Source organism: Oryzias latipes, chromosome 19 (genome assembly GCF_002234675.1).
Source record: "Oryzias latipes chromosome 19, ASM223467v1".
Classification (NCBI taxonomy): Eukaryota; Metazoa; Chordata; class Actinopteri; order Beloniformes; family Adrianichthyidae; genus Oryzias; species Oryzias latipes.
Genome location: NC_019877.2, coordinates 7,260,669 through 7,284,522, shown reverse-complemented (window position 1 = coordinate 7,284,522; position 23,854 = coordinate 7,260,669). Strand labels below are relative to the sequence as shown.

General features: G+C 39.4%; 2 protein-coding genes across 2 annotated transcripts; one reads left to right on the top strand and one right to left on the bottom strand.

Annotated features, from left to right (window-relative positions):
- Positions 1–6,817: 6,817 nt before the first annotated feature.
- LOC105358820 lies at positions 6,818–11,152 on the bottom strand. The gene is made up of 6 exons (XM_023949789.1): positions 10,913–11,152; positions 9,602–9,673; positions 9,127–9,238; positions 8,178–8,252; positions 7,954–7,986; positions 6,818–7,784 (listed from the first exon to the last, which is right to left on the bottom strand). Exons 1-6 carry the CDS (start codon positions 11,150–11,152, stop codon positions 6,841–6,843), a joined length of 1,476 nt encoding a protein of 491 aa, XP_023805557.1. The 3' UTR covers positions 6,818–6,840.
- On the top strand, positions 10,680–18,549 carry LOC105358720 (alpha-tectorin-like). Its single transcript, XM_023949211.1, has 9 exons — positions 10,680–11,447; positions 12,852–13,123; positions 13,191–13,310; positions 16,290–16,474; positions 16,557–16,717; positions 16,895–17,146; positions 17,238–17,397; positions 17,469–17,571; positions 17,639–18,549. The coding sequence occupies exons 1-9, from the start codon at positions 11,299–11,301 to the stop codon at positions 17,728–17,730; spliced, it is 1,494 nt and encodes a 497-aa protein (XP_023804979.1). The 5' UTR covers positions 10,680–11,298; the 3' UTR covers positions 17,731–18,549.
- The last annotated feature ends 5,305 nt before the right edge of the window (positions 18,550–23,854 follow it).

The following is a 23,854-nucleotide window of genomic DNA, read 5'->3' as shown; positions in this document are numbered from 1 at the left end:
AAATACAGTATACTAGGATTAGTATATTATAGTAATATAGATTTATACATTTCTGACTCAGTGACTGAACATTTCTTGTAGGTTTCCAATGGATTCAGACTTATGGAAAAAGTGGGCCTTTGCTATCAACAGAGCTAACTCAGATGGATCACTGTGGTATCAACTAGCAATACAGTCTGGCTATGTTTAAAACATTTTCTGGAAACAGATTTTGATAAGAGGCCAGACTGTTCACTCGAAACCCACACACATGATGTGCGTATATATAATATATTATGTAAATAATTATGTTTATGTATAAATATATACAAATTAAATAAAAGCTACTTAGATGCCACCGAAGGCTATAAAGCAGTCATGTGGACGCCAACGACCTCACCAAGATGGCTTTGCGCTCGGCCAGGCTTCCCAAGCGGCGTGTCTCCTCTGGTGATAGAACTCATTGAGATAATCACACAAAAACAGAAATTGTAAGACACTTTTTTTTCTTGGTTCTCAGGAGGATGTTACACTCAAAGTGTATTTACATGATAGAGGCTCCTTAAGGAGCTCATCTGTGCCTCTGAAAGTACTATAATAATAATAATAATAAATGAGGTAAATTCCGCCTCCTCAGATTTCCATTAGCCGTACTGAATGTTTTAGCCGTAGTACACTAGACTAGTATACTTCTGTTAACACATCATCAGAGACTTAGCATAAAGATCAATCATTTAAAATGAATGTTTACATGACGCATTTTTATTCTGATCAGGCCTTCATTCCGATTACTTTTGTCCAGGTAAACACAGCTGAGGCTTCAACATCCCATCACTACAGCCAGCCTTCAGCTCAGTGAACAGAGGTTCAGGCACTTACCTCCGGAACCCGTATATGGTCACCACCGCTGGTGTTGATGCGTCAACAATGTCAGGGATGATATCCCTCTCCCTAAAAAGGGGAAGGGTCCTCCCTGGAGTGGGGTAGGGTGGGGGTGGGGGGGGAAGCTATGATTACACTTCCTGGTAAATGTGGAGGGTTACCGAAGGCCAGGACCGACTCCCCTGGCCGTGCAGCAGCAGTGCTGCCGAACTGCAGAATGGGCAGGGGAAGCAGTGGGAGGGCGATGAAGACAATGCAGATTCTTGACACCACCTACTACATCAGAGAAGATCTCTGCTTGATTTATATACAGCTCTCACTCCCTCAGTAAAGCCCATATTATCACCATATAAGGGAGTTAAAAAAGGGGGAGGAAAAAAGCTTCAGTTCTTTAAGATGTAGTTTCTTAACTTTTTTTTTCTACTCAAAAACAGCAACTGGCTGCTGTGCGTTGTCACGGTAACACAATAACGCGCCCACCACTTAACCGCTATTTGTGGGAAAAAAAGCGATCAAAAATATTAATGATAAAGGACTAAAACTTGCTAAAAATTTCATTCTTTTGTACGTTTCCATGATATAAACGGTTTAATGGCCTTAGAAATATGTATTATTAGCATTAACGTTCCTTAAACAACCGTTTGTTCGCAAGCTAGCAGTAGGCGCACTTTACCAAATCTTCACTTTGAACAAAATCATTCAAATAGGGCTGTAATTTTTCGCTGAAATGATACCTCACAATTAAGTGTGTTGTATATTTTAGAATCAATTTTTTATATCTTACTGGGTTACCAACCTATTGTTGAAGCCGATGACGATGCATCACTTTGTCTTGCCGCCGCCATTTTGACTCGTCTAACGTAGCTTTGAGGACCTTTTGTTTTTATTCAAATACAAACCACGTGGTCCATATTTTTTTCTAATGCCTCTCTCATCTTAAGTGGGAGAACTTTTGGGGGCTGATTAAATACTTTGAATATGACAACTGGAATGAGCAAAGTTGATTTGCTTTTTCTCGTGTTTTGGGTAGTGCCTTCAGACAACCACAGCTGTGAACTGACTCTAAAGTAAAGTGGGTTGAAAAGAAGAAAGGAAAGGGGAAAAAGGAGAGGAAGAACACACATTCTCACAGATTAATTAATGTGGATGAGGGCGATGTTGGCCTCCTCATCCACATGTTTGATGGTGGCATGAAACCGATCTCCACTCTTCAGCTCCACCTGGAAATCAGTGAGGACACAATCAGACCTATTTTCTGTTCTTCAAACTATGACGAATTGAAGTTTTAGTAAAACTACGTTGCTGTCACTCACCTGCACTCTGCAGCTCCCCCGGACGACTTGGGCAGTGGTGATAATATCACCGTCATCCGTTATGATGAACCCAGTCTGTGTCAGCCAAAGCGCCTCCCTCCTGAAGAAGGGCTGACTGGGGTGGGGGGATGACAATCTATGAGAGCAGTGGAAACAAATCCATTTTCTTGTTGCTCAAAATGGATAGCTATTAAACTTATTTATTATAGTTAATATTATCTTATTATACTCTGAATGTCAGAATCCAGCTTCTGCTCAGATGTGAGATGCATTTTTGCCAGTGACACGCCCGAGTTTCTGTGCTGAAAGAAAGCAGGGAATAGCTTCAGTCAGTAATGAAAATGAATAAAAAAACACCAAGATAAAGTTCAACACCTTTTAAAATGATCAGTTTCAATGCTCAATGTCTTATTAAATATATATATACAAAATAATTTAAATTAATCAACACTGGCCGCCGCTTTCCAAACTCCGCCTTGACGCCGGTGGTCATAGAGCAGCAGGTCAGGGTAGAGGTGCAGCTGCTGAGGCAGAATTCTGCAGAGACAGACAAAGTCCAGATAGAGGAGTTTCTACCAGAGAATGAAGAGATAACTGTAGCCACGGCTGTCTGGATTTACTGAACATCTTCAATTGTTGTGGGAAAAGTACAAGAAGTTGTTTTGCTTTGTGTTCATGACACATTTTCATCTGCATATCTACACAAAACCAGTAAATGGTATTTGGTCTTCAACCGAACCACCAGCGATGACCATGAACGCATCACAGCATCTAAACCAAACTTCAACATGTAGAACTTCTAAAACCTGCTGCTGATTGAAAACATCTGTGGTGAGAACATCAGCAAACCGAGCATACGAATGCTTTAGTTAAAAAAGGAACTCCACGTCACTTTAGATGTGCTTCAGGAGCATTTAAGAGACCAACTACATTACCCCCCCCCCCCCCCCTATTAATATAAGAATAGGAGGTCTTTTATCTTTCAATCACTCATATGACTTTTTAAATTAAATTTCGATTGGCTGCTGGGTTTATTATTATTCATTATTGATGTTTTATCATCATGTATTATTATTGGTGTATTATTATCACTATGTATTAATATTATGTATTATTGGTTTATTATGTATTATATATTCATATTGTTGACTTACTATTGGTATATTATTATTAATATTGAGTTATTGTTGGGCTTTTCTACATAATTTAAATTACATGTCAGATCTAAAACTTCTAATGTTTAGAAATTATTTTTAAAAAATTCTTTGTAAAACTTTTTGTCCTGCAACTGTGCATTTTTCATTAAAGTTTAAGCTTTTAAGTCTGTTTCTCTTATTTAACAACAAATTATGTATATATAATATATTATGTTAATAATTATATCTCTGTATAAATATAAATAGATAAAATAACAGCTACTTGGTTGCCACCAAAGGCTATAGAAATCATTGTCATGTGGGCGCCAACGACCTCACCAAGATGGCGATGAAGACAACGCAGATTTGAGCAGATTCTTGACACCACCTACTACATCAGAGAAGATCTCTGCTTGATTTATATAAAGCTCCCACTCCCTCAGTAAAGGCCAGAACATCACCAGAGACAAACATGTCAGGACGAATTGACATTTTAGTAAAACAACGTTGCTGTCACTCAGCTGCACTCTGCAGCTCCACTGGACAACATGGGTGCAGGTAATCACATCTCTATCATCTGAGATGACAAGTCCTCAACCTGTGCAGCGCTTCACCTCCCTCCTAGTGACTATACTAGTTGTATATACTACTTTTCACTCGGTTTTATTCTGATCAGACTTTTCCCAAACTTTAACTTTAGATTCACGCAGAAACATTAAAAATTAGGGGTGTGTATTGGTAAGAGTCTGGTGATATGATGCGTAAACCGATATTGTACCGGAACTCATTTTCTTTTTTTAAAGATGACTTGAAAAAAGCTCTATCTGAATTTCATGATCACAATGTTAAGCACTGCGACTGAATCTCATTTCTAAGTTGCTTTTACCCAAACAATTTTATAGGGCTTTTATTTTGGTAAGTTAAAACATGGAAAGGGAACAGTCAACATTATCTGATTTCCACAACAAAATATATTTCAGTACAAGAAAAAAATGGAATGAATGTGCCTCAACCAATAGACCTTTTTCACACTTCCGCATTTTTCGACCGGAAATACGTCAATGACGTGTAAAAGAACTTCCTGTTAGCATAGCGGCAGATACGAAAAATGGCAGAGTCAAAGAATCGGAGTTTCTGTTGTGTTCCTGGCTGTTCGTCATCCAACCAAAAACAACCCTACCTTTCATTTCATTCTTTTCCTGTGGATCCAAACCTGAAAACGAAATGGATACAGTCGATTCGAAGAGATGAAGGGCATAGTTTTACTGTAAAAACAGGTAGCACCTTTGTCTGCAGCCGGCACTTCGCTCCGGAAGATTACATTGGTGGCTGCGTCGTTCGTCGCCTGAAGAGTGGTGTTGTCCCGAGCCTATTCCCTTGGAACAACTTTACTGCTCCTTTGAGAAGGGAGTCAGTGTATGACAGAACTTCCAAACGGCAGTCTATGCAGCTATGCTGTGCAGATAGCGACATTGAAGCTAAGGCAGTAAAGATGGATCACGACTACGTGTCACACCCACCTGCAGGTAAGGTTGTTCATAATGATTTGTTTAGTTAACGCTAGTCAACTATGTGTACCGTTATTGGATAAATGCGTTTGATCAAATTAATGTTTATAATATAAGCTGTTCACAAAATTCAACTAACGTTAGCCTACTACATCTGTAACATAGTCTCATGCTGTCTAGCTAGCTGTAAGGAGCCAGAGATGAGCAGTAGGGGAGAGTGGGGCACAACCTAACGCTTTTTAACTGTTTCTATTTTTGTAAACCTACTTTGGGTTTAGAGTATTTATTTTTCCCCAAAATTAATTTGTAATATGACCATATTACAGTTTAAAATGTAGTATGATGTAATAAAAAATATACAAGAAATCTTAAAATATAAGTGTTAATATAAAATAACGCAATTTTAAAAAAACTTAAACAATTTATTGATGTGGTAGCTAGTAAACACATTAAGTTTCATCATGCTATACATGCATGTGTGGAAGTATTTAAAACAAGTGTTACAACTGGCCCTGTGTTAGGTTATGTCCTGCTCTCCCCTATTTTAATTACATGTATTTGATTACTTTTGAGTATTTTGTGATTTGTATTTTCCTTAACAAAGATAAATGAAATGTAATTTGTAATAAATACTTAAAATACTTTTTGAAACATAATTGTGTTGTGTTGAAAGGTAGCATAAATATGTTAAGACTGGTTTTTAATTTCTTTATCTTTACAGGTGCTCTGGACGAGGCTTTGGATTACATCCACGATTTAGAAGCCAAGTTGCAAAACACTGGTCTACCACCCCCTACTCTCTTCAGCCGGTACTGTGCATCAGACGACCAAATACGTTTCTACACCAAATTTCCATCCGAGAGTGTTTTTACTATTTTTTGGGAGTCGATTGCACCATCTGCACATAGACTGGTGTACTGGACCAAAGCACAGAGGGCGGGTGAGGAATGCTGCGAAGAGCCCAGCCCACCACGCATCATGCCATTAATAGATGAGTTCTTGATGTACTCTATGCGGGTTGCTGTTGGCATGAAGGAGCAGCTCATTGCTGACATGTTTAATGTGAGCGTTGCCAGGGTTAGCAGGGTTACCATCACCTGGGCCAATTATCTCTTTATGATGCTCAGCTCACTTCCCATCTGGATAAGCAGGGAAAAGGTTAAGTCAATTATGCCCCTTAAATTCCAGAGGTACTGTCCCAATGTTAGAGTGATACTAGACTGCACAGAAATTGCCCTGGAGACAGCCTCATCCCTGACTTTACAGTCAGAAACATTTTCATCTTACAAAAACAGGACGACATTGAAAGGGCTAATTGGAGTTGCTCCCAATGGTTTGGTGACATTCATCTCACCCCTGTACACTGGGTGCATCTCAGATAAGGAGATCACCAGGATCAGTGGAGTCCTTCCCTTGCTGGAGCCAGGAGATGATGTCATGGCAGACAAAGGGTTCCTCATTCAAGACCTCCTTACTGACATTGGATGTAAGCTCGTCATTCCACCTTTCAAGCGTTCCGCTCAATTCAGCAAGGAGGAAACGGAACAAACACAAGCCATTGCCCGCCTCAGGATTATAGTGGAAAGAGTGATCGGTAGAATAAAATCCTTTCACATCTGGGACTCTCCCGTGCCGCTCACACTGATTGGCAGCGTGAATCAGATCTGGCTAAACTGCTGTGTTTTGGCAAATTATCAAGGACCTTTTTGTTTTGAAGATTGAATGTTTGATATGTAAATTATGTATAATGTGTAAATAGTATGTAAATAATTTAGTGTTCCCACATGTTCTTAAAAATCTAATTAAATTGTTATCTTAATATTTTTTATGTTGAAATGTGACTTTGACTTCACAAAAAAATTGAACAAATAAAACAATTTTGTTCAAAATTGTGCCTCATTTAATTTTTTGCTATGACATCAACTGATTAATAAAAGCTAAATAACAAACATTTACAATAAAAATAACATTACAGATCATCAACAGTAAGACAGAAGGCTGAACTGATTGTTAAATACAAGATTATTGTAATTCAAGGTATGCATTCATGTATGTGCCATAATAATATAAATCCAATTTCTCTTTCATTTCTGCTATGAATGAGTCATCACGCCAAATTCTTTCCACAGTTATCGTTGATAGGGTATCTGTAACAAAATCACACCATGTCAGTCCTGTGATTGCCAGCTGGCCCTGAACCTGCCAATAGTACTTATGTGAACGCCTCAGACTGGCGTGGCCTTCCTGCACCTTGAGGTGAGCAACCTGTGATGGATCATTTTTTGTGCTGCTCTTCACCTCAACCAAGCCAAAAGGAGGCGACTCTGAAGGGTCATACACACGACCGTCTGGACTGGCCCCGAGATGTGGTGCGTCAGGGTGAATGAAAAATCCTGCTGGTAAAACGTTAACTCTCAAAAGTGCAGCATAGTTTGCCAGCACTTCAGACTCCACTAGGAGACCACGCTTCATTGCAGCTGTTTGCTTTGTGGAGCCTCTGATCATCCGAATAGCTGCAGACTCCAGCTCTGCACGACACGCCCGACTACAACAAGCATCCCAAAATAGACTAGCGGTCAGCCTTGGTCGCCGTAGCTGTGTCCACGCAGGACATTTGGATTGCTGCTGAGTTTCTTTTGCTATCTCGCAGGACAGCTGTGGTGACACTTCTAGAGACTGGAGATGCATTAACTGATGCAAGGTCGGGACGAAATGCAACCTGGGAAAAGTGTGCTGCATCACAGGAAGGGAGGGAAATTCTGGAGCCATGTGGTGTAGGAGGAGGTCACTCGACTTCTTGGGTGGACAGTGATAGGACATGGGGGATCCACGAGGGACAGACCCAAATATGGATGGCGACAGCTCCATTTCAGAAACCCCATCCAATACAACAGCCATGAGAGATTGGGGCTGCACCTGGCTTAATTTGCTTCCAGATGCCATCATATCTGGATCTGGCAGTGGTCCTACACAAGACAAACACAAGATTATTGGTCACACAAAAGAAAAGAGATGAGTGCATAACTACAACTAAATTTTATTCATTATACCTGCAGTAACCACAAGTTGGTTAGTCATTACATTAAAAAAAACTTAACTTGCTCTCACAAAGCAACAAAAAGTTAAATTATTCACCTGTATATGCCTTGTACAGTGTGGACCTCAGACCTTCCCGACCAACGGTTTTGGGCTTTTGCACCACCAGCTCACTAACAGGTTCAGGATGGATTCCCTTATAAGTAAAAGGCAAAAAGCAATTAGTCTGTAGTCACTACTGGGGGTGTTTTTATAATAATTTACAGTTGTTATGGATACACATCAGTTCTTGAATCATAATGACAATTTGATCACAAACCTACCTGTGTTCTTGGTCTGTGCCATCTTTGCAAGCCACTCGTGCAGGCCAGGGGGGGTGGAACTGCCTGCAGACCCAGCTGTGAATAATGTGCGGTCTGGTACAGGATGGCAACTAGGTGATTGCAGAATCCTTTACCAGCCGCACAACTGCAGGAGAAAGCCTTCAGGTTGGCACTTTCTGCATTCAGTGATATCTAGACACAATAAATTAAATAGGTTACAATTAAGTTATTCTTATGTTGCTATGTCAATGTTCATTATAACATGAAACTATAACTTTCCGTAGGGTGACCAGATTTGAGTGTGTAAAAAAGAGGAGTAAAGTGAGTTTGTAAGATATTTCATCGAGAGTAATTGGTGTGCAGAGCTGCATGCATAAAGCAAATGTGTTCACATTTCATCTATGTTCAATGTTATTTTATTATATAAGTATCAAAAAAGCGGACATGTCCAGGAAAAGAGTACATCTGGTCACCCTAATTTCAGTAAAATAATAGTAAGTGAAGAAAGTGCCGCAACCGCAGCAAGAACAAGAACAAACACGCCAGAACGGGCAACTTTTGCCAACCGGCATACTGTCTTTTATAGTCAAACCTCCAGTTTGTGAGGCTCCTCACTCTTTCTCATTGACCTGAAGCATCTACCTCTCACTACCACCTGTCCCTGGAGTATATTTGATACTACAACAAAACATTACGTGTTATCTCACATAGAAAAATACACAATTTTACAATAATGTCAGTAACATTTCATATTAACATGGTACAGCTTCACCAAATTACTGGTTGTTATGTTAATCTCATGCATTCGCACTTAAACACACACAAAATATTCACTGCCATGTGTTATACCTTATATTACAAATTCACAACACCTAAGATTAAAAGTTGATGTACAGATTTATACCGGTGATGATGCGGCTATGCTATGGCTAAGCTAGCTAAAGCTTACCTTGGTAATTGTGGATAAACTCTTCATGGAACAATTTATACCCCTTGTCCAATTTGCTCCCTTTAGTGGACGAATGCATCTCCACACTCTTCACCACATCGGCGCTGGTGAACTTCGGAAGACAACTCAGGCTCGTCGAAAACACTAGTCTAGCTGCCATTTCTCCGCCAACAAAGCACAAACCGGAACTGGTTTTACACGTTGATGACGTATTTCCGGTTTTTGCGAAAAAGGTCTATAAGGTTCTAAAAGTTTAATTGGGGAAATAAAGTGCTGTTCATTTTCAACATTGCTTAATGTAACTTCTCCAACTTCTCCAGTACTTTTAAGCAGTTCAGGAGTCTGAATGGTGCTTCAAAAGAAAAAAAAAAGGGGTGAGAAAACAATTCTTTCCAGAAACAATAAAGTGTGATGATGAGGTAGCATAAGAGGATGCAGGAGAGTTTCTTTAATCTAGCTAAGATGTTTTGTTTACATGCCAGTCTGCATTTTTGCCGATGCTACGCGCTTTAGCCACGGTGCAGCTGCACTGCTTCACTCGTTTTATCTGCGAAGCACCGCAATCCGCGTTTTTATATGTAACTGGCAGCAACATGGCACAGACTTTTGGTTCGGTACTATCCCAAGTTAAAACTAAGTAGTTCATGTCTCATTACAACAGAACAAGCTGGTTCTCGCTGAGACCTTGTAGTGGTCTTGCGTGGTTTAGAGCTGCTCAAAGAGGCTCAGTGGGCGATGCTGGCATCTAGCAGTTGTAGGTTAAATTGGATAACGAGTCAGATACTGAAGGACGCTCATACATAATTACTTAAATATCGTCCTGATAGTGTTGTGAATCAATGCAAATATTTCCAAATGAACTATTGCGATGTATCGCCCAAACTATTATTTCTAACGACCATAGTTATGGATGCTGAGCTGATAAGCCCCGCCCTTGATCCCCCTTTCTACACACTGGAACTTGCATGAGTTTGACACAAGGGGGGGGGGGGGGGGGGGGGGGGGGGCATAAATGTTAAAACGCTTATCTGTAGCGATAAAGAAAACATTTAAAGTGACTTATTTTTGGTTCCAAATTGAAACTTTTTGAAAAATGTGCAGAATGACAAAACAAATGTGTGTACCAGACCCAGCTGTTAAGAATTACACACACACAAACTTTGATGAGCCCATGAAAACTAGGAAAACTAGGTGTGTGGCAGCTAATAGGACTTAAACTTTAAGTTTAATTTTAAATACGTGACGCCAACAATAAAATCCAGCCTTGGGCGCACTTGAAAGCAGCAATGTGACCTCTTCTATTCCTCCACACCTGAGCTGATGTGCTACACGCTGGATGGGGCAAATCAGGGAGCTTGTGCAATGTGCATGTACCGTTGTGATTGACAGCGATTTAAAAGGAGAAATTCTCAGAAATGAAATAATTAAGGTTTTATTTTATTACATTTGTTTTCTTTCATAAGAAAAATGCCACAGGTACATGTCAAAAACAAAAAAAAACTTGATTTTCATCTGAGGGGACCTTAAAACTATAAATCAAATAACATTGTTTTTTAGATGTAAAGGTTTATGCTTTTCATTTGATCGGTTTTCCCTTCAAGGCATTTACTGTCCAGCAAACAGTCACTATGAGCTGTGTGGAACAGACTGTGGCCACACCTGTGTCTCCTGCTTTCCACTGTGGTATGGCTTTATTATTATGATGTGGAAAGATGGAAAGATGGAAACCATCTTGAAAGATGGTTGCTCTGAGCGATGTGAATGTTTTGCCTCTGATGTTGTGCACTGTGCCGCTGCATCCTGCACTCCTGCACAGCAGTGCACCGTCAGGAATGGCCAGCTGGGCTGTTATGATGGGATGTCCACCTGCACTGTCTGGGGAGACCCACATTACATCACCTTTGATGGCGCCCTGGCTCATTTCCAGGGAACATGCTCTTATATCATTACTGAGACTGGGAGTCATGGCAACAATCACACCCAGTTTGAGGTTGTAGCCACCAACAATCACCGTGGCAATGACCATGTGTCCTTTGTGTCATCAGTGGACATACATTTCTCTAAAGATGCAGAGAGTGCATAGCTCAAGTGTCAACACAGGAAGGCTTTATAGTCTTTAATGCAGCTGACCTTATTGTCCAATTTGATGGCCAGAGTACTCTATTGGTCAGAATGAGTCAGCACTATCAGAATAAAGTCAGTGGGATGTGTGGGAACTTCAACGGAGATCCTTCAGATGATAAAGTGAAACCGAGTGGCACACTCGCCCAAAATGACACTGAGTTTGGACACAGCTGGAAGTCACCAACCAGTCAGCCAGGGTGAGCTTCTGAGCACAAGCATCATACCATCATACAGTGTGTGAAGAAACTGGATTGTCTAGAAAGGACTGTATTGTATTAGTTCGTAACCCCGTCAGTTTCTTGCACACAGAAATAAATGAATAACGACTCAGAGACAGTTACTTATCTTTTGTGAGTTTACTCCGCACAAAGACCACAGATTTGTACGCAGGGTTACAGACAGATAAACATGGTGCATTCAAAAGTCCGAACAAAGGAGTTCAGAAAAAGGCTTGGCATATATACCTTGCATTTGCATATTCAGAACCTCATTCGATGGATCATGGTGTGAAAAACCCACCCACCGACTGTTGCAGGCTAGATGTTCGAAGGTCAGAGCACCTAAAGTGTCAGACCTCTCTGAGGTTATCACAGACATTTGCCAGAAAACATACACCAGAACACACAAAGATGAAAAGGGAGGATGTTAAAGGAATGTTTGCGAGACAATAGTCTTGGTTGTGCTCTGTCTGGAGTGTACAGTGATCCCTTGCTATATCACGGTTTACTTTTCACGGTTTCGCTACTTCACGGATTTGGATTGTGCATTGTGTTCTGCATTCTGATTGGCTAAAAAGTCACTCAGCGAGTAGCTCAAGAATGGGACCCTTTGATGAGCCGTTCATTACAGTTCTCCAACATAATCGATGGGGGCATGTCGGTGTATAAGGATCTTATAGCAAAGAAGAAAAAAGAGCGACAACAACTGCCTATCACTATGTTCCTCTCCCGAACAAACACACCTGCAGCTGCACCGCGGGCTTCAAAAGGAAAAAACGCTGCAGAGGATGCAGCGGCTCAGTATGAAGAGCAGTGAAAAAGAAGACCGGTGTCACTATCTGTCCCACTGTACTTTTTTATTTTTTTCATAATCATTTTAAATTTTCCTCCGTTTAATCCACTCGGGTCGCAGTGGGCGGGGCTAATCTCCGCAATTTAAAGCCTTCTGTTCTTATCGATGATTGAAATTATTATTTGACAGCACACTACAGAAGTTATTTGTTGAAAAAACGTTTCTAAAGTACTTTTATTCTTTAAAAAAACAATTGATTTAGCCTGTTAAATGGTTTGTTCTTTCTTTTCAATGTATAATAGTGTATTTCATTGTATAATAATTGTAAAAAAAATAAAGGTTTCTACTTCACGGGTTTTGCTTATCACGGGTTCTATTTGGAACGTAACCCCCGCGATAATCAAGGGATCACTGTAATATAATTTTGAGATGATAATACATAGTGAATCGAGTTTAAGCCATTAATGTGATAAAAGGTAAAAGTTAGTATAAATGTAAAAGGGAGTTTCTAACTATTCTGTTTCTAATCACTCCTAACACAGTGTTTTATTGGTGCTGGATCAGACTATACATCTGTAATTTTTCTCCAGATGTGGATCCACTGATGAAATAAATGAAGATGGACACTGTCGTTTTTCACAAGAATACTCTGAACTCTGCAGCATCATCACCAACACCAGTGGTCCATTCAGTGCCTGTCACCTGCACTCTGACCCACAGCCATTTTTCTCTTCCTGCGTCTATGATCTCTGTCTCTACTCTCCAGCCAATGGCATGCTGTGTTCTGCAGTTTCAGCCTATGAGAAAACTTGCACTGTTTTAGGCTTGAACATCCCAGAATGGCGCCCTGCTTTACACTGTGGTATGGCTCTACTATTATGATGTGTCCTCATACCATATGCAGACAATAACACCTATCATTTTCTCAGCCTTGTCAGATCCCTGTGAACAGCTGAACTGTGCAGAACATGAGTGGTGCGGGAAGAAAAATGGAGAGTACGGCTGCTTCTGCGATGAGCACCATCATAGACCAAACAATGAGAGCTACGGTGAGGAGAATGGCTTGATCATGAGAGAATTTTTACTGTACTTTAATGCCCAGCACTATTGTTCTATCAATTTCATCTGACAGCAGAAAACCTGATATGAAAATGTTCAGCTCTGACTGTTAACAGGCCAGCAGGTGGCGTCCGTGATCTAATGCTGAGCAGCTTTTTCTGGTGATTGCACCAAATAATGACAAGAATACTAGAGATGACACATCTCAGTGTCATGGTACTTTATAGCATCAGTATCTACAGAATGCAATCCTGCAGACTGTGCAGAATCAGAATATTTTATTATTATTATGCAGTGCACAACAAAATTGTTTTCAGCAGCTCTTTTTCAGTACGACGGAGTATTAGGGCCACCAAAAAAAAAAAATTACGGCCACCAAAAAAAAAAAAGTAAAATTACGAGATTTTATCTCGTAAATTTAGGAGATAAAAACTCGTAATTTTAGGAGATTACAGTGGAAGTGAATATATGCATAGCAGCAGGTGAATGCCGTGCAGCAGCAGACCAGACCGACTAAACTTTGTTGAACAGGTGAGCTGAATGTTTATTGATAACGTTCCAAATGTCTGGAAGCTCATTTGTTTGATTTACGATTCATTAAAGTTGTATTTATTGATGGTTGGTTTCCAGGATCTCTGCAGCCCGATGAAGCCATCGGGTCTCCCCGCAGCTGTCCGCTTGTTGAATCCTTTCTTCCTCCACCAAAGACAAGAACTGTACGTCTGTGTGACGCTTCCGTCACACAAAAGGAGGAGCACTTTTTTGGCATTTTCAATGTTCTAAAGCTAATATAAAAGACAATTTTCATTCCTCTTTATTGTTTTATGCTGAAACGGGACATTTCATCTGCAGGAGGGGGCGTATGTAACCAATGAGTTATATCACTAGAGGAGACACGCCCGCTTTAGAAGCCTGGCCGACGGTGGCGGAGCGCGACGCCATCTTGGTGAGGTCGACGACGCCCACATGACATTGATTTCCATTGATTTAAGTGGTGTCTAAGTAGCTTTTATAAACTGTATATATTTTTAGATTTAAATATATTTATACATATATACAAATATATTATATTTTATGTATATAATGTATATATAGATACATAATTTGTTGTTAAAGAAGAGAAACAGTCAGCCTTAAAAGCTCAAACTTGAATGAAAATGCATTGTTGCAGGACTTCTTACAAATAAAAAAATGATTAGAAAGAATTTTTAAAATTCATTTCTAAACATTTAGAAGTTTTAGACCTCTTTGACATGTAATTTAAATTATTTATAAACCCAACAATAAGTCAATAATAATAATAATAATAATAGTAATAATAGTAATAGTCTTCTTCTTCTTTCGGCTTTAATAGTAATAATAATAATAGTAATAGTAATAATAATAATAATAATAATAATCAAAAGAAGTCCAAAAGTGAACAATAGATTTACCCTAAAAAAACAATCTGGCCTCTTATCAAAATCTGTTTCCACAAATGTTCTGAACATATCCAGACTGTATTACTAGTTGGTACCACAGTGATCCATCTGAGTTAACTCTTTTGATAGCCAAGATCCACTTTTTCCTGAAGTCTGAGTCCATTGGAAACCTGACTCAGTCACTGAGTCAGAAATGTATAAATCTGTATAAATAGCCTAGTATGCTGTATACAGGTTTAGCAAAATAAAATGTACATTTATATTGACAGCAAAATAAATGTACATCATGCAGCATGTTGATAATAGCCCTGCAGCATCATGCATGTCAACATGTGTTCTATTAATGAAGCCCCTGCAGCCTTAAAAGAAAAAAAATTAAAATACTTACCTGTGAAATGATATACCTTCCTCCTTCATGGACTCATTTTTCTGATTTTGGCAGTTGAAACCCGCACAATGAACTGGCATTATGCAAAAAATGTGTTCACATGCATGCACTGCAGCAGTAACTTGACCTCACCAAGATGGCGGTGCTCTCCTCCCATGAGGAATCACGTGATGTCTCCTCTAGTGATATAACTCATTGTATGTAACACTGTTTACTTCCGCATTGGTGTTCGGATGACAGCTTCATGACGTAATGAGACAAATGAACTTCAGGATATGTGAATGAAAAGGAGAATAAAGGCTGCAGCGATCATCTGCACCCAAACGTGTCTCTGAGCTCCTTATTTTACTGATGAAACTCCGCTTTACTGACACTGAACCCGGAAAGACTGCTACACGGAAAAAATCTGATTTTGAGTCGCCAAAAGATTCAGAATCTCTTTGTTTTAGACCTATAATAATCCGGAAATAAAGCTTCACAAAAGGCTCCACATACTTAATCTTCAAGCTAGGTTCCGATAAACGGACAACTTCAGTGTTTTTTCATTAATCTACGACTTTTTTCTCGTAAATTTATGAGATAAAAAGTCGTAAATTTACGAGTTTTTATCTCCTAAATTTACGACTTAAAATCTCATAATTTAACTTTTTTTTTTTTGGTGGCCCTTTTCTTTTTTTTTTTTGAACTTTTTTTTTTCTTTTTTTTTGGTGGCCCTAATACTCCGTCGTATTTTCAGTAAATAATTGCACATAGAAATTTAAAAGTGCAGGCAGAGCATTGTCAACAGAGTAGTGACAGGGGATTTATTAAGATCTAAAAGATCTAGACATCTAAAAGTATGAAAAACAGAAAGATACAGTATCAATGAACTCTGCATCCATATATATCAATGGATTTTTTAATTTATTCTGTTTATTTTTGTCTTCTGAGAATTTCTTTGGAACGATGACTTAAGAAAACGTTAAAACGCATCTCAGCCAATGAGGCAGGACAGTGGAATGAGTTTTTGTTTTATTGTATTTGCCCAGGAATGCCACAGGAACAGTGATGTGTAACGCTGCATTAAACTCTTTTTTGCCCTCAGTGATCTCATGGAATAAATGGCTTTGCAGATTGAAGTGGTAAAACAATTTCTTTTTGTGTCTTTTGGTGTCAAATAGACTCGTCCATCACCTGTGAAAACAGCTCAGGGACCATGTCTGTGTCCCGCTGCCAGCTGTTTGAGGCCGGCTTTCACTCCAGTGCTCTCCATCTTAAAGATAGCTCCTGCAATGGAACTGTTCAGAATGGAAGACTTGTTTTCCACTTTGACAATGAGGGTCATCTTTGTGGAACCGTTCTCAGGGTAAAACTTAATGGCTAACCTGTTATCAAAACTGACTAAATGGGATTGCCTTCATTAATTCCCTTTTCATTTTAATGTCCAGAGCAATGGAACCCATTTCATGTATGAGAACACCATTCAGGGGGATGTGGATACTCATGGAAGTATCATAAGCCGTCAGAAGAACGTCCATTTGCTCTTCTGCTGTTCTTACCCTCTGTCCCAGGCCCTGTCTATGGATGTGGGCATAAACCCTCTGGAGAGGTGATTGTACTGTCTGCTTTTTATGTCCATTTAAGAGACTGTTCACCCATCATCAGAACATGCTGAATCCATTTCGGGGTCACAGGGTTGCTGGAGCCATTTGATAGACACTTTTAGATTCTCTACAACATTTGATGTCATTTGATTTGAAGCTCTCTTTTGCCGTCTCTTTTACAGTGTAGTGAGGAAGAAGCTTCCAGTTGGTGTTGGTGTGTATCACATGAGGATGACCCCCTATCAGGACGCAGCCTTCCGCTTCCCCTTCACCTCTAATACAAACATAGAAATGGTGGTAGATGAAAGGCTTTACATTGAGGTGCGGACTGAAGGTGTGGATCAACAACAGATTTCCACTGTTCTGGACTCATGTTGGGCGACACCAGTCAACATTGCAAACTACCCTGTTCGTTGGGATCTCATTGCTGAAGAGTAAAGAATGACTTTTTTATCCTCACCAACTATCTTAAACATCTCATCTGTGTATCAATCTTGTTTACTTTTTCTATCTTTTTTATAACAGGTGTCCCAATCCAGATGATGGTACAGTTGAGCTGGTACAGAATGGCATCTCCACAGTGGCTCGTTTCTCCTTCAAGATGTTCACCTTTACCAACTTCTCATCCATTTTCATTCACTGTAATGTCCACTTGTGTCTGTTGAGACACAACAACTGCACAGCTGTAAGTAAAACCTGTCAAAGAGAGACGGTATGCATTCTGCTGCTGAGAAACTAAACACTTTCTTCCTGCAGCATTGTTATCCTGGTCACCCCACGCGTTTCAGGAGGGACTTGTCCTATCATGACTCTTCAGCCATCTCAGTTGGACCACTTCATCTGAACCCACGTAGCTTAGGTAGAACACCTTGATCACCTTCCTATTGTAGATAAGGAGGAGCTTGACTAAACTTCTTTGTTTACAGGAAGGATCCAGAGCAGCAGTGCTCCAGGACAGATGACATCTGTCTTCACCCTGGTCATTGTTTTGCTGACAGTCAAAATTCTGATCCAATGAGTTTAAAGAGAGCTGATGTGTTTACCAGCTCCCTTCTTAAATGTTCATTTAGGTTTTTCATTTGGATTTGTTTTGCGTTAGCAATCAGGTGGTAGTAATAGCCTTGCATACGGAGGTAGGCTCTTTGTACTACACACTGGGGTCATAATTAACTTACTGTGAATTTGAAGCTACTCATGAATAAACTCAAGCAATGGGGTGATGGGATACGATGGCTTTAGTGGGGTGTAAACTGTTTTGATGTATTGAAAATTTACAATAACTACTGTGTCTGTCAGTCAAAAAGCCTGTCAGTCAAAGAAGTCATCCTATGGTTATCTTAATTATCAAATTATTTCACTTTAATAAATATAAATTACTTGTCTTTATTTGTAGATTTTCAGTTTAATAAAAATGCATCATAAATAGTATAACAACAGTATTGTTACAATAATATTAGTCCAGATTTTAAACTTGGAAGCTATACTTAAAGCTTAAGACACGACTTTTCTATCCTACTATTAGACTTTTGTTTTCATTGTGGGCTGGAAGAGGATGATACTTGGATTGTTGATCAACCCTTCTTGGGAAGGAATTTGTGCTTTGGGATGTTTTTCTTTTAAATAAAAATGCTAGACAGAAGTCCAACCTCTGCATTGAAGCCCTGATACATTTGTTCATCCAAACAGACATAATTTGTGAAAAAAGAATAACCACCTTCTCTGTGTTATTAAAAATGGAAGTGTAATATTTATTATAGCTTCATCTGCAAGAGACTCTTGAAAATGATGTTTTCAAACATGCAATATTAACAATTCCCAAAATAAAACATTGTTCAGAGACAAAGTTGTGCATTGGCCTTTTTTTATTGAAATTACATCCATGCCTTTACAAGAAAACTCACACCTAGCTTCAACTGAACCCTGCTATAGAGAGCAGAAAAGTTTTTATGCTCTCCAAAACATTTCCATTATATGTTTGACATTTTCCCATTGTAACTTTTGTGCAGATTTTAATGATACATTGATTCAATTATAAAATGATGGAATATTTATGTTTCTACTGTACTATGTACAGAATGGTGTTGCAGTCTGTCCCACCACACCATGTAGACCACAGGGACATGCAGCAAGGGAAGACAGGTGAGGTCATCATCCCCACCTGCCACCATAAAAAGTAAACTAATGTTAAAAATTAATGTGTTATAAATACAATTTGCCTTATTCTAATACAGTTTATTATTTTTATCTTCAAAATTGCTTTAACTTTTCATTCGTTTACAACACAGGCTGCAATGAGAGGCAGTGCCTCACAGCAGATTGCGAAATTCTGTGCAAACTGGGTTGACCGTATTCGTAAACTGGACTGAGCTCTCCCCCTCAAGTTCTAAATAGGAAGTACCCAGTGGCACCAAGAAGCCAAAATCCCATAGACTTCTACTGAAATTTACTGCTATTATGGTACTCAGCCATTGTGTTTGTCAGAATAACTATTTTAGCTCTGTCACACTTCCTCAGTCCATTTTCTTTAAACAGTCAATGGGCTGAATGTGTGACTTTAGTTTACTCTGTGTATGCTAATAATCTAATACTTCATTTATGTTAGTTGGTTGTGTGTTTTGTTCTCTTTTTATTCTGTCATGTTTTGAGTTTGTGTCCTGTTTATTTCAAAAGGTTTCCTGTTTTGTTGTATCCAGTTTTACTTTGGTCCCCATCTACCCTTTTTGTTGTCCCCTGTGTCTCGTTTGTCTATATGTATTTAAGTCCTGTCTTTCCCTTCTTCCTGTGCTGGTCCATAGTCTAATGTTACTCGGATGTTTCTGCAGTTCTTAGTATTTTGAGTTTGTGTGCCTGCTCTGCAGTGGTGTTTTTGGTTTTTAGTTTTTGTTAATACACCTGTTAGACCTCCTGCCCCCCCCCCCCCCCTCGTGCTTGGGTACTTCCTCAACCCCCTTTGTGACAAATTTGTATTACATTTTTACTACATTGCATTACTTTCCATATCATTTATACTGTTGTTTTTATTTGTCTATCGTCTATTTATGGTTTAGATTGGACACAAAAGCACATTGAAATACAGAGGAGGCACGATGTAGCTCTGCCATAGCAGACAGGACACTTGTGAGCTTTTCTTTGTTCTTCAGTTGTTGAGATAAAAACTGGGCGGGTGTCTGAGCCAATGTGAGCGCGTGCGTGAGTGCACACAGTTAATTTTTCTTTTTATCCAAAAAAGATTCATCCAGGCTGGTTCCATGTAGAATAATCCATAGATGGTCATCTCTATAGAGTGGGAGTCAAGCTCAAGATTTAGGTTAAATTAATCCACCACACTCCAGTCATTATTTAATTCACATTAAATTTGGTAAAATTAACAGCCACCAGAATCACAATCTGCTTTATTGGCCAAGTACAGTGCATATACAAGGAATTTGGCTTCGGTGTCTAGTACTCTCGTGCAAACCAAGCATGGTAAGGTGATGAAGGTTGTCCACGAATATGTGGCTGCCTGCACTACTTGCTCCTATTCCAAGACGTCTAAGTTTAAAAACATTTTTTTTAATAACATCTATTGAGTCGTAAATTTACAAATTTTTTTCTTGTAAATTTAAGAGAAACAAACTTGTAAATTGACGAGATTGTATCTACTTTTGTTTCAGCTGCTCATAAAGCGTGCACAACCACTCAAGGATGAGGTATACTGTATATATTAAGAACTACAGGAAAAAAACATAAAAACAAAAGTTTCAAATTTGATTGAAAAAAACGTCCATTCTGGGAAGAACCCATTAAAACAGAAAATAACCTTTTGGTTCATCTTGAGTTATTTCAATACAACACCAGAAACAGCTGTCCAACTCAAAATGATGGAAAAGGACAGAAAATTCAATTTCGGTGAGTCGGGGCGGCAGGTGTGTGTGTGCGGCTGCACTGCAGCAGTGACTTGACCTCACCAAGATGGCGGTGCTCCCCTCCCATGAGGAATCACGTGATGTTTCCTCTAGCGATAGAACTTATTGCCATTTTCCACAACCTTGAATAGACTTTTCCATCTGTCAAACACCAGAGTTAAGATAAGTGAGATGATGGAAACACATTCACTTTGATGCAGACTCGTTTCTATTTCTTTCTTTATTCTTTTAACCCTTTACCCTGCGACAGACTGGCGACCTGTCCAGGGCATCCCCTGCCCCCGCCTACAAGTGGCCGGGATAGGCTCCAGCAGCCCTGTATCCCCAAAGGGAAAAATGGATTAGAAGATGAATGAATGAAATCTTTAAATCCAGTAAACACAATAAATTATATTAATTTTATGGATGACAATTATTTTGTAGTAGGAAGCAGCTGTTAGTTTGTTACGGGTCTGGAATCATAAGCAGTGAGTCTAAGTCCCGCCTCTCTCCCTGTTCGTTGTTTTCCCCCGCGTGCAACCCCCCCCTCCCCAGCGTGTTCTACAGCGCAACATACGGTCATTAAAGCAGCAAGGTGACAGGATAGTAGGGGCGCCCTAATTTCTTTCTTTCACTCATTTATTCATTTACTTTTGTTGCAGTTGTTGCTGTTTTCAATTGTTTTCGTTCCTGAACGGTTGTTTGATTGGTGTTTACTTTATTACTGACATATTTTTGTATTAAAGTTTTTACATGTTTTTTACAGTTGATCACATGTTTGCAGTGGATCACATGTTCTTTACACTTTCGCAGCTCTATTTATCTATTATTTATTTATTTATTTAATATGAATGTCATTTTAGATGCCATTTTTTTGCTGTTATTTCTGAATGCTGTTGTAGCTGCCACAGATAACTGAATTTCCTGATAAAACGCAAATTTAATTATAGTCTGGTGGGGGGCGCTCTTGGGGCGCCCTACGAGATCGCCGCTGAATGTCTTTCAAGACAAACGTTCCAACCCACAACACTACAGACCAGTCTGGTCGGCGTTCACAGCTGCAGACACGCCCCCTCCGCGCGCTCAGGCTGCTGTCTTCCTCCTGCCTATTCGCTATCTGACGGTGTTAAGGCACCACGACAATCTTAGAGCATCATAGTTATTTTACTAAAACACAGAGAGCCGCAGCACAGGGAGGGAAGACCCGCATGCGGGTCACTCCATACGCCCCACAGTACGCCCCACAGTTAGAATAATGAGACACATGGACATCCGGTTATGTGAATGAAAGTAACGCAGGGGTCCTCCACACCCAAATGCGCCTCTGAGCTCCTTGCAATATGAAACTCCGCTTTGCCGGTAAATGACAAGAATCTGATTTTGAGTCACCAAAAGGTTCAAAATGTCTTTGTTTTTGAAACATATCCGGAAATAAAGCTTCACAAAGCTTTATTTAAAAAACACTCCCAATTTTACAAGATTCTTTCTCATAAATTTACGGCTAGATAGTTTAACAGTTATGATGTTTTTGTCTTGTAAATTTACGCCTTAAAAGTTGGAATTTAACAATTTGTTTGTAAACTGGCCCACGTGGTTTGTATTTGAATAAAAACAAAAGGTCCTCAAAGTTTAAATAGTCTGTTGAATTACAGACCGATTGCCCTTTCCAGCAACATTTCAAAAATTTTAGAATATGTTTTATTGACTAGACTCGAAGTGCATCTTTTAACAAGTGAGAATCAATTTGGTTTTAAAAAAAGTCTCTGCACTGATATGTGTATCTACGCGTTACAGGAGATAGTTGGGAAATACCTGCATCTGAATACATCTGTATTTTTGTGTTTTATTGATGCCACCAAGGCCTTTGACAGGGTCAACCACCTCAAGCTTTTTCAGAAGTTAATTAATCGAGGAGTGCCCAAATACCTTGTACGATTCCTGGCTTTCTGGTACGCTAATCAAACAATGGTAGTCAAATGGGGCAATGTCTTATCAGAGCCTTTTTATGTAAGCAATGGTGTACAACAGGGGGGATCCTCTCTCCATTTCTATTCAATGTGTATATTCATGATCTATCCACTAATCTGAATCTGTGCAAAACTGGGTGTGTTGTTGGATGTCAAACCTTTAATCATCTTATGTATGCTGATGACCTTGTCATTTTTAGCCCCTACAGTGCTGGGTTACAAACACTTTTAAAAGTTTGTTCTGACTATGGCAGAGACTTTGATATAAACTACAATCCCTCCAAAAGCAAAGTAATGATTGTAAGGACCAAAGACGACAGAAATGTAAACTTTCCTGTTTTTAAGCTTTGTGGAACGCCTCTGGAACAAACCTCATCTATCAAATACCTTGGACATTTCATTACTGATGATTGGAGGGATGATAGAGACATTCAGAGACAGTACTGTAAACTCTATGCTCAGGCAAACATGCTGATGAGAAAATTCCGTACTTGTTCTCTTCAAGTGAAGTGTTCGCTATTCAGAGCTTACTGCACTCCTCTGTATACGGCCCCTCTTTGGTGGAACTATGGACGTGGGACATTCCGCAAATTCTTAGTGGCCTATAATGATGCTTTTAGGCTTCTGCTACAGGTGCCCAGGTGGTATAGAGCCAGTCAGCTGTTTGTGGATGCTCACATCCCCACCTGTGAAGCACTACTGTGTAAGCTTACATACAGCCTTATGGAACGCCTGGTCAAATCTAAGAACTCAATTATCATGTCTCTGACTGATCCCAAAAGAAGCTCATGCTGCTACACTTCTGCCCTGAGGAAACGCTGGATACAGCGATTATACTCTTTTTAATTTATATCTTTTTACTTTTTATTATGTATACTGTATTTGTATCTTTTTTCTATGGACCACATCTGAGTCTGAAATAAAAGTGTGTTACGTTAGACGAGTCAAAATGGCGGCGGCAAGACACAGCGATGCATCGTCATCCAAAGTATTACCTTCAACAATAGGTTGGTAACCCGGTAAGATATACAAAATTGATTCTAAAATATAAATATGCAACACACTTAATTGTGACGTATCATTTCAGTGAAAAATTACGGCCCTATTTGAATGATTTTGTTCAAAGTGAAGATTTGGTAAAAAGCTAGCTTGCGAACAAACGGCTGTTTAAGGAACGTTAATGCTAATAATACATATTTCGAAGGCCATTAAACCGATTATATCATGGAAACTTACTGAAGAAGGAAAAATTCAACAAGTTTTAGTCCTTTATTATTATTAATATTCTTGA

Bases quoted from the DNA above. Each gene is read 5' to 3' on its own strand.
- LOC105358820 (XM_023949789.1), bottom strand. From the start codon at position 11,152: ATGGTCATTGCCACGGTGATTGTTGGTGGCTACAACCTCAAACTGGGT. The intron at 9,239-9,601 runs GTAAACAAAACA...TGTCTTCCGAAG, and splicing joins GCAAAAATGCAGACTGGCAT to TTCACCAGCGCCGATGTGGT. The intron at 7,987-8,177 runs GTAGGTTTGTGA...TTGGTCGGGAAG, and splicing joins GGCACAGACCAAGAACACAG to GTCTGAGGTCCACACTGTAC.
- LOC105358720 (XM_023949211.1), top strand. From the start codon at position 11,299: ATGAGTCAGCACTATCAGAATAAAGTCAGTGGGATGTGTGGGAACTTC. The intron at 16,475-16,556 runs GTAAAACTTAAT...TTTAATGTCCAG, and splicing joins TTTGTGGAACCGTTCTCAGG to AGCAATGGAACCCATTTCAT. The intron at 17,572-17,638 runs GTAGAACACCTT...CTTTGTTTACAG, and splicing joins TCTGAACCCACGTAGCTTAG to GAAGGATCCAGAGCAGCAGT.